The sequence below is a fragment of the Diadema setosum genome, chromosome 13, assembly GCF_964275005.1.
Source record: "Diadema setosum chromosome 13, eeDiaSeto1, whole genome shotgun sequence".
Taxonomy (NCBI): domain Eukaryota; kingdom Metazoa; phylum Echinodermata; class Echinoidea; order Diadematoida; family Diadematidae; genus Diadema; species Diadema setosum.
Genome location: NC_092697.1, coordinates 27,794,627 through 27,806,436, shown reverse-complemented (window position 1 = coordinate 27,806,436; position 11,810 = coordinate 27,794,627). Strand labels below are relative to the sequence as shown.

At 39.9% G+C, this 11,810-nt stretch overlaps 1 protein-coding gene across 1 annotated transcript; it reads right to left on the bottom strand.

Moving 5' to 3' along the window:
- Positions 1-839: 839 nt before the first annotated feature.
- Positions 840-1,454, bottom strand: LOC140236546 (uncharacterized). The gene has a single exon (XM_072316471.1). The coding sequence runs from the start codon at positions 1,452-1,454 to the stop codon at positions 840-842; it is 615 nt and encodes a 204-aa protein (XP_072172572.1).
- Positions 1,455-11,810: the final 10,356 nt, after the last annotated feature.

The window sequence follows — 11,810 nt, the reverse complement described above, 5'->3', positions numbered from 1 at the left end:
CACAAAACAAAACTGAGTTATACGCATATACATGCATACGTACAACGCATTTTTTTTTTCTTTTTCTTGCTGCCGGTAGCGTGAAGCGTTATGTACGCCACCACGCTCTCCATATTCACCTCGATCACTACAACGCAGTAGTTTTTCTCGGGCTTACTGAACTTCCTGGTGAAATAACCCAAGACCCTCTCGCTCCCATCCTGCAATTGTGACAACACACCACCCATGGCATCAGCACTTGCATCCGTGTCAAGGATAAAGTCACCCTGTGGCAACGGATATGCCAGTATCGGGGCACTTTGCAACCTTTCCTTCAACTCGACGAATGCACTCTGGCAGCTTTCACACGATACAAATGGTTTTGCCTTTGCAGTGAGGTCATGAAGAGGAGCAGCAATGTCGGCAAATCCTCGAATGAAACGCCGATAATACGATGCGAGCCCGAGGAAACTTCTCACTTCTTTCTTGCATTTGGGGACAGGCCAGTCTGCAATTGCCTTTGCCTTCTCAAGATCAGTAGAAACGCCGTCAGCTGATACAACGTGACCCAAGTACAGGACGGACTTTCAGAAAAGGTGACACTTGTTTGGCTTTAGTTTGAGTCCTGCTTGATGTCGTCTAGATAGATCAACAAAATGTCCCACTGTAGGCCCTTCATAACCCTCTCCATGAGCCTCTCGAAGGTCGCAAGGGCATTGGCAAGCCCAAAGGGCATCACTTTCCATTTGTAGAGCCCATTCCTTACGACAAATGTTGATTTCTCCTGACGATATTTGCTGCCCAAGGACTGTTCGAGGATTCAATAACCCCTCTCCGCCGTAGGTCTTGTACCTGTTTGTCTATTTCTTCCTGGTTGCAGGCTGGATGACGACGATAATGTGCTTGATAATATCTGTTTGTCCAATGTCATCACTGGAGGTTGAAAACACATCTTTGAAATCGATGAGGCATTTCTCGACATCCTTGTGGTACTTTGGGTCAACATTTTCCTTGCATCTGCTGAATAGGTCTTCCAAATGTTCAGGGATCTCTGCTGCCTTCACATGACTTGAATCTGCATTCATAGATTCAACATCAACAACGGATATAGTTGCCGTCGTTACACCCTCTTGTACCTTCTGTTCCCTGTCAAAAGGGTTTAACACCCTGATCGGGAAGGTCTCAGATTCACTGTTTACCAAAGCCCTTGCAAGGATTAGACCCTTCACTTCCAATTCACCACCTCCTTCGATTGGCTCAATGAGTACAGGACCCGTCACTTCTGAGATTTCCGTACTCACTCTCCCCGGAACAATGGCCTCATGACCTGCTGGTATCACAGTTGTCTGGCTCACAACTATTCTTGCAACAAATGGTCTCCCAAAGTGACTCCTACATTTGGTCTCCTCTCCCTTGATATTCAGTGTCAACGTCTGGAAATCCAAACTTCCGCCGGTGTGTAAAAGGAAATCCATTCCCAGGATCCCTTCGCATTAGATGTCAGCAAATATGACCTTCAACAACTGAGTCGTTCTTCCCACTTGAATCTCGATCCAGGCAGAACCTAACACCCTTAAAAGGCTTCCATCGACTTGTGTCATCCTCGAGTGTTGGTCATTGTTCTTTTTCTATCAAGTGGTACACACTTGAGTCAATTATGGTGTCTGTGGAACCGGTATCGATCAGGAAACTACACATTCGAGACCGTAGCTTTGCATCTACATATAACCCCTGTTTTGGGTCACCTTTCAGGTTAGGCATCTAACCCTGGCTGTTCTGGGTTGACTGGTTGCTCCTTGCTCCCTTGTTGCTCTGATCTGGGTTCTGGGACTCAGTTGGTGGATCCTGCTCCTTCAACAGCCCTGCCTCGGATCCTTTGGTGGGCTGATTTCCGTTTCCCTGGTATTTCTTCTGCTTCTTCGGAAAAGGGCATCGCCAAATAAGGTGCCCAGTCTGACCACAACTGTAACATCGTCGACTCTTCCATTCAGTCTGGGGCGACGTGGCATCAGATAGAGAGACAGTTCCTTGTTTGGCCGATACACTCTCTGTAAGAAACTTTGTCAGTGTCTCCATCTGCTTGGTTTGCTGAAGCAGAACCTTTTCCATCGCCTGGAAGCGTTCTTCAGTCTCCTGATCAAGGGTTCGCAGGAACTTGTTTGGGCGCAATCTCTCTTGCCTGCGCAGAAACTCTACCCGTTCCAAACTTTCCATCTCTAATGCAGCTTGGATCGCCTCATCCAGTGACCTTGGGCGGGCTCTGTATATCCCTTCCCTTACTGTATGGCTGTCTATAGCGTCTACAAAGTGGTTCCTTTCCAGTCTGTCCCCAGCGTCATGTGGTATTTCCGGATAGGCCCTCCCAGACAGCTCATGTATGGCCTGGCCTAATTCCTGCAGAGTCTCCTTTGGTCCTTGCCTGCGATGTCGGAGTTCTAGAAGATAATTTTCTGCCTGATGGCCTGGTCCGAACCTCCTGCTCAAAAGTGGAATGAGCTCACAGTAGGATTTCTTTTGGACCTCAGGTAGATCACTGACGAGTCGAAGCGCACTTCCTTGTAGGCTAGCAGCCAGGTATATTGCAGCTTCTGTTTCATTCCACTCATTCACCTGTCGACAGGCTTCAAAATGCTGGTAGTAATCCGACCATGCTGTGCTTCCGTCACATCTATCTGGTATGATATGGGGTCGTTGCTTCCTGCTGGTCAGATTTTCCTTGGGGGTAATCACAGGTTGATTCCTTTGTGAAGGCGTGGACATGAATTCCATATATCCATCATTTCTGGAAGTGGCGTTTACCATATTGTCAAGAAGGGGGCACAGTGGAATCCCTTGACCAGATACCTGATGTCTCATCTCCATGAATGTCTCTCCGGTCAGGCAACTTGAACCTTATTTCTGGATCGGTATTTTCTCTTTGGCTGGAATACTTTCCTGGTGGTGTAGCAGCATTTACATGGAGCTCTTCAACTGCAGCTTCCAACTCATTCATTCTGGTTTGGAATCGCTCATTCTGCCACTTCAGAAGTTCCTTCTCCATTCGAGAATGGTTAAGTTCATCCTTCAACTTCAGAAGCTGAGCTGTTTCATCTATTCCACTGCGTTTATTTTCCATTGTTATCTGATGCTATGGTCACGTGCAACCATAAACAAGCCTTCTGGCTCACACTTACTAGCATGCAGTCCACTTGATGACTCACAGCATGCCGAGCACCCTCTGGCTCACAATAACAGCATATAGCTTTGAATTGATGCTTTGTGGCTCACATTTAATGACATACACACTGTACTATGATGGCTCACGACTAGCAAAACAACTGACTCACATTGGGCAGCATGTGGCTCACAATTAATGGCATACACGCTGTACTATGATGGCTCAAGACCAGCAAAACAACTGGCTCACATAAGGCAGCATGTGGCTCACAATTAATGTCATACACGCTGTACTATGATGGCTCACGACCAGCAAAACAACTGGCTCACATTGAGCAGCATGTGGCTCACAATTAATCAATGCCCTCTGGCTCACAACTAGCGCAAAGCTCCAAACTCATGTATGGCTCTTGGCTCATAAGATATAATACATGGCTTACGAACAGGGTTATGAGCCCAAGTTCATCGTTGTTTGGATGCCTAGTTGACTCTCAGCAAACTCTGCTGAACATGTGTTGTTCTAGAGCTACGTGTAGGCTTACTGCATCATTCCTGAGCAACGTCTCTATTCACACACTAGATCAACAACCTAACTGGATCACTGCATCTACAGCTACCCAACTGGTCACTGTCCACCTCTACTACACAGTTCCTTGCCCACAGCTACTCGTAGGCCCTAGACCTGTATTGCATCAATACTGAGCAACTTACAGCCTAATCCTCGCATGAATTGGCTCATAGACATAAATGCCTCGTTGCGAAATCTGTGCCTAATTGGCCCCTAATGACTACTTCATTTCTACTGAGCAGTTCCTGGTCCACGGCTACTTGTAGGGCCGTAAACCTGTATTGGCATCAGTACTGAGCAACTCACAGACTACGATATAATTCTCACCCCAATTGGCTCATAGACCCAATTGGCTCTTTACAACAGTAGGCCTACCTATAATTCCCTTATTCTACTGAACAGTACCTGGTCTAGTGCTACTTGTACTGTAGGCCTGTGTTACATCAGCATTGAGCAACTAACAACCTAATTCTCCACGAAATGACTCATAGACATAAATGGATCTTTGCGAAGCCTGTCTTTATGATCACTAGGCCTAGAACTAATTCATTTCTACTGAACAGTTCCTGGTCCAATTATACTTGTACTGTGAGTGTACGTCTGTATTGCATCAGTACTGAGCGAGCAATTTCATTTCGTGCAATCTTACATGGGTTTTGTGGGCTAGAGTGGCTCACTGAAAATCCTGATAATACGGTTCCCTCTAGTGTAAAAGCTTTTAGGGAATTTATTGCTGCCTCACATCACATCAGTACTCAGCTGAGGTCTTACAATTACACTTTTTTATCGTCGCCGTTGGCCATTTTCTCCCATATGCTCACAAACATTGAGCCCATATCAGAGTCTGATAAGCATCAACTGTGAGCTTATATTATAAGTTAACTGAATAACATTAACCATAAGTCTAGATCTATGTCAGATCATTGGCAATCACAGATATTGCATTGACATAACACAATCCCACCGCTGCCACCACTTGTAACGTAACCACTTTCACCACTTGGGTTGGGGATTCCAATCTGGATCCGTGTTTAAAATGTCGATGCAATTATCTCTCTCACACCTCTCCTCACTCTCTTTGATTCCATAGAGTATGATTAATCCATCCAGCACATGTACCTTCACCGTTCCAACTTTACAGCGTTTATTCCTTCCCGTCTCGTGTCCCGGCCTGCTAGACACATCCAATCCCTAGCCTTTCTGTCTCCAATTGTCCACACTCCGTACAGCCTACGCGCACACACAGCCAATCCCTGCAAGACTGGCTGCGCGCGCCTGTGCTGTAGGCCTACACATGTACGTAACACAAATGACACACCCTGTGTGTATAATTAATACACACAGCAACTACAAACACACACACAGACGGGCCACCACTCACACACTCATACACAGAGGGAGAGAGAGGGAGAGAGAGAGTAAGGAGAATGGGAAGGAGAGGGAAAGAAAAGAAGCGTGAAGAGATAGAAAGCATTAGAAGAGTGTGTAGTGGCCAATACAATGTATAGTGACATTACACTAGTAATCAGTTTTGTTACAACATTATTATTATTATTATTATTATTATTATTATTATTATTATTATTATTCACAGTAAAAACGCGAAAGATAAGACGTCTAAACCAATCATACTTTCGCGGAATACTCATTTTTGTTTGATTTTGGGATCTTCACCCATACCATACTGAATTCCGCATTCCCCATAGACTTAATATACAGGCCACAATGTTCCCGTATGGAAAGGGTTAATATCTTTGATATTTCGCGAGAGATGTTGACCATATCGAGAATATCAACTTCAAATTTTCATTCGTGTCTAATTTTAAAGGCTCCTCCCCCTCCAGTAATTGTTTAGTATATTCGTCTCCGCTGCAATATAATGAATACTTTGAAAATGGGATCGTTTTCTATGTGTGTTATTTAATTTGTTCATTCAGCAAACACAGAAGCTGAGACTACTGACGAAACGACTGATGTGACTATACAATCGACAACAGAAGTCCTAACGACGCTTGAAACAACGGAAGCCACAACTGAGTCCACAACAGCTCTTGTAACAACAGTAGATACAACTATTCAAACTACTGAAGTAACTACTGAGTCAACAACAGCTCCTGTAACAACAGAAGAAACAACACTTGAAACCACACAAGCAACTACTGACTCAGCAACTGCTCCGGAAACAACAGAAATCACTACAGATGATCAAACTACAGAAGGTGTGTGCGAATTACAAACAATGAAATGATGCCGCTTAGTTACATTTTTGCATATTCCATTCCGAATCAGCAAATTATATCAAAACAAATAATAAAAAGTCATTCTTTCCTCGGCATTTGTCTTTTTGATTTAATTGTTTGTTTATGTTTATTGTTACATATTTTTCCAATCAAAAACAATAAACTGCTCTACCTTGCGTCTTCCCAAAACTACTTAATTTTCACATTTTTCTTGCATGAGATGCTATTCTTTCTTCCAGTCCTGATAATAGCTAGATTGGTGGAGAAAAAGACGTAGTAAATTTTTCACCTTTTTTACTTACCCCACCGTATTTTCATAACCACATATTCGGCCCTCAACATCTGTATTTTGACATTCTTTTTCTTTTATTTTCTGTATTATTTAGATTGAATTTGTTTTTATCCGTGAAACTATCAAAATATAAAACATTACGGAAAAAAAAAATATTCTTAGATAGAAAAATTACCACATATTCGACCTAAACTGTGCATAAGACAATCCAATTCCAATTCTAGAAACAGATAAAACTTAGTCATGTTTGAAGGAAGAGCCGTGTCCAAAAACCTCAACCTTTGCTGTAAATGAGCAGAGCAATACCTAAAAAAAATAATCATTCTGAGGAATAAAAGTAAAAGATGACACGATTAAGCAAACCACACTTCCCCGGAATACTCATTTTTGTTTGATTTTGGGATTGTAATATCTTTGATATTTCGCGAGAGATGCTGACAAGATCAAGATCATCAACTTTAAGTGTGCAAATTTTCATTCGTGTCTAATTTTAAAGGCTCTTCACCCGACACTGTAATTGTTAAATACATCTTTCTTCACTGCAATATAATGAGTACTTTGAAAATAACATCATATAGTATGTGTGTTATTAAATTTGTTCATTCAGCAACCACAGATGCTGAGACTACTGAGGAAACGACTGATGTGACTACACAATCTACAACAGAAGTCGTAACGACGCTTCAAACAACGGAAGCCACAACTGAGTCTACAACAGCTCCTGTAACAACAGTAGATACAACTCTTCAAATTACTGAAGTAACTACTGAGTCAACAACTGCTCCTGTAACAACGGTGGACACAACTCTTCAAACTACTGAAGTTATTACTGAGTCAACAACGCCTCCTGTAACAACAGTGGACACAACTATTCAAGCTACTGAAGTTACTACTGAGTCAACAACAGCTCCTGTAACAACAGTGGACACAACTCTTGAAACTACTGAAGTTACTACTGAGTCAGGAACACCTGCTGTAACAACAGTGGACACAACTCTTCAAACTACTGAAGTTACTACTGAGTCCACAACTGGTCCTATAACAACACAAGAATCGACACTTAGAATCACACAAGCAACTACTGACTCAACAACTGCTCTGCAAACAACAGAAGTCACAACAGATGCTCAAACTACAGAAGGTGTGTACAAATTATAATTAGTGAAATGATGCCCGGTAGTTACATTCTTGCATATTCCATTCCGAATCAGGAAATTATATCAAAACAACAAATAAAAGAAAATCATTCTTTCCTCGACATTTCCTTTAGATTCAATCGTTTGATTTTTTGTTTATTGTTGCATATTTTCCAATCAAAAACAATAGCTCTACCTTGAGTCTTCCAAAACTATATAAGTTTCACATTTTTCTTGCATGAGATTCTATCTCTTTTCTCACCGGTTGAGATGAGAGCTACGTGGGCGGAGTAAAAGACGTAATAAACTTTCCACCTTTTTCACTTACACCACCTCCGTATTTTCATAACGACATATTCGGCCCCCAATATCTCTATTTTGATATTCTTTTTTTTTCATTTCTTTATTATTTAGATTGATTTGTTTTTATCCATGATCCTGTCAAAATATAAAACATAAGGGAAAAAAGATATTCTTATATAAAATATGTACCACGTATAAAATATTAAACTAGACCTAAACTGTGCATGAGAGAAGTCATTTCCAATTCTAGAAACAGATAAAACTTAGTTATGTTTGACGAAATAGCCGTGCTATCAACCCTCCACCTTTGGTGTAAATATGCAGAGCAATACCTAAAAAGATAAACATTCAAGCAAATAAAAAGGTAAAAGATAAGACGTCTAAACCAACCATACTTCCCCGGAGTACTCATGTTTCATTTTTCATTTTTCGCGAGAGATGTTGACAAGATCGAGAATATCAACTTCAAGTGTGCAAATTTTCATTCGTGTCTAATTTTTAAAGGCTCTTCATCCCCACCCCGTAATTGTTAAATACATCTTTCTTCACTGCAATATAATGGGTGCTTTCAAAGTAAAATCGTACTGTATCTGTCTTACTAAATTTGTTCATTCAGCAACCACAGATGCTGAGACTACTGAGGAAACGACTGATGTGACTACACAATCTACAACAGAAGTCGTAACGACGCTTCAAACAACGGAAGCCACAACTGAGTCCACAACAGCTTCTGTAACAACAGTAGATACAACTCTTCAACCTAATGAAGTAACTACTGAGTCAACAACACCTCCTCCAACAACAGTGGACACAACTATTCAAACTACTGAAGTTACTACTGAGTCAACAATAACTCCTGTAACAACAGTGGACACAACCCTTCAAACTACTGAAGTTACTACTGAGTCAACAACAGCTCCTGTAACAACAGTGGACACAACTCTTCAAACTACTGAAGATACTACTGACTCAACAACTACTCTTGAAACAACAGAAGTCACAACAGATGCTGAAATTACAGAAGGTGTTTACAAATTATAAACAATGAAATAATGCCGGGTAGTAACATTTTTGCACACTCCATTCAGAATCACGAAAGAATATCAAAACAAATAATAAAAAATCATTCTTTCGTAGACATTTCATTTGTCCTTATGAATTAATCGTTTGTTTGTGTTTTTTGTTGCATATTTTTCCAATAAAAAACAATAGCTCTTCCGTACGTCTTCCTGAAACTACCGAAGTTTCAATTTTTTCTTACATTAGGTGCTATTTGTTTTCTCCCGGTCCAGATGATAGCTAGATGTTTGGAGTAAAAGACATAGTACCTTTTCCACTTTTTTCACTTACACCACCTCCGTATTCTCGTAAGGACATGTTCGGCCCTGAACATCTCTATTTTGATATTTGTATTATTTTTTTTTCTTTGTTATTTAGATTGACCTTGTTTTTATCCGTAAACCGTCGAAATATAAAGCATTACGGTGAAGGAAAAAAAAGATATTCTTAGATAGAAAATATACCACATATTCGACCTAATCTGTGCATGAGAGAAGTCATTTCCAATTCTAGAAACAGATAAAACTTAGTCATGTTTGAAGGAATAGCAGCGTCCAACATCCTGCACTTTTCGTGTAAAGGAGCAGAGCAATACATAAAAAGTAAACATTCACAGGAATAAAAAGGTAAAAGATAAGACGTCTAAACCAACCATACTTCCCCGGAGTACTCATTTTTGTTTCATTTTGGGATTGTAATATCTGTCATATTTCGCGAGAGATGTTGACAAGATCGAGAATATCAACTTCAAGTGTGCAAATTTTCATTCGTGTCTACTTTTAAAGGCTCTTCATCCCCACCCCGTAATTGTTAAATATATCTTTCTTCACTGCAATATAATGGGTGCTTTCAAAATAAAATCGTACTGTATGTGTCTTATTAAATTTGTTCATTCAGCAACCACAGATGCTGAGACTACTGAGGAAACGACTGATGTGACTACACAATCTACAACAGAAGTCGTAACGACGCTTCAAACAACGGAAGCCACAACTGAGTCCACAACAGCTCCTGTTACAACAGTAGATACAACTCTTCAAACTACTGAATTAACTACTGAGTCAACAACACCTCCTGTAACAACAGTGGACACAACTATTCAAACTACTGAAGTTACTACCGAGTCAACAATAACTCCTGTAACAACAGTGGACACAACTCTTGAAACTACTGAAGTTACTACTGAGTCAGGAACACCTGCTGTAACAACAGTGGACACAACTCTTCAAACTACTGAAGTTACTACTGAGTCCACAACTGCTCCTATAACAACACAAGAATCGACACTTAGAATCACACAAGCAACTACTGACTCAACAACTACTCTGCAAACAACAGAAGTCACAACAGATGCTCAAAGTACAGAAGGTGTGTACAAATTATAATCAATGAAATGATGCCCGGTAGTTACATTCTTGCATATTCCATTCCGAATCAGGAAATAATATCAAAACAACAAATAAAAGAAAATCATTCTTTCCTCGACATTTTTCCTTTAGATTCAATCGTTTGTTTTTTGTTTATTGTTGCATATTTTCCAATCAAAAACAATAGCTCTACCTTGAGTCTTCCAAAACTATATAAGTTTCACATTTTTCTTGCATGAGATTCTATCTCTCTTCTCACCGGTTGAGATGAGAGCTACGTGGGCGGAGTAAAAGACGTAATAAACTTTCCACCTTTTTCACTTACACCACCTCTATATTTTCATAACGACATGTTCGGCCCCTAACATCTCTATTTTGATATTCTTTTTTTTTTCATTTCTTTATTATTTAGATTGATTTGTTTTCATCTATGACCCTGTCAAAATATAAAAGATTACGGAAAAAAGATATTCTTATATAAAAAATGTACAACGTATAATATATTAAACTAGACCTAAACTGTGCATGAGAGAAGTCATTTCCAATTCTAGAAACAGATAAAACTTAGTTATGTTTGACGAAATAGCCGTGTTATCAACCCTCCACCTTTGATGTAAATATGCAGAGCAATACCTAAAAAGATAAACATTCAAGCAAATAAAAAGGTAAAAGATAAGACGTCTAAACCAACCATACTTCCCGGAGTACTCATTTTTGTTCCATTTTGGGATTGAAACATCTGTCATATTTCGCGAGAGATGTTGACAAGATCGAGAATATCAACTTCAAGTGTGCAAATTTTCATTCGTGTTTAATTTTAAAGCCTCTTCATCCCCACCCCGTAATTGTTAAATACATCTTTCTTCACTGCAATATAATGGGTGCTTTAAAAATAAAATCGTACTGTATGTGTCTTATTAAATTTGTTCATTCAGCAACCACAGATGCTGAGACTACTGAGGAAACGACTGATGTGACTACACAATATACAACAGAAGTCGTAACGACGCTTCAAACAACGGAAGCCACAACTGAGTCCACAACAGCTCCTGTAACAACAGTAGATGCAACTCTTCAAACAACTGAAGTAACTACTGAGTCAACAACACCTCCTGTAACAACAGTGGACACAACTCTTCAAACTACTGAAGATACTACTGACTCAACAACTACTCCGGAAACAACAGAAGTCACAACAGATGCTGAAATTACAGAAGGTGTTTACAAATTATAAACAATGAAATAATGCCGGGTAGTAAGATTTTTGCACACTCCATTCAGAATCACGAAGTAATATCAAAACAAATAATAAAAAATCATTCTTTCGTAGACATTGCATTTGTCCTTATGATTTAATCGTTTGTTTGTGTTTTTTTTTTTGTTGCATATTTTTCCAATCAAAATCAATAGCTCTTCCGTACGTCTTCCTAAAACTACCGAAGTTTCAATTTTTTCTTACATTAGGTGTTATTTTGTTTTCTCCCGGTCCAGATGATAGCTAGATGTGTGGAGTAAAAGACATAGTACCTTTTCCACCTTTTTCACTTACACCACCTCCGTATTCTCGTAAGGACATGTTCGGCCCTGAACATCTCTATTTTGATATTTGTATTTTTTTATTTCTTTGTTATATAGATTGACTTTTTTTTTTATCCGTAAACTGTCGAAATATAAAGCATTACGGTGAAAAAAAAGAAGATATTCTTAGAT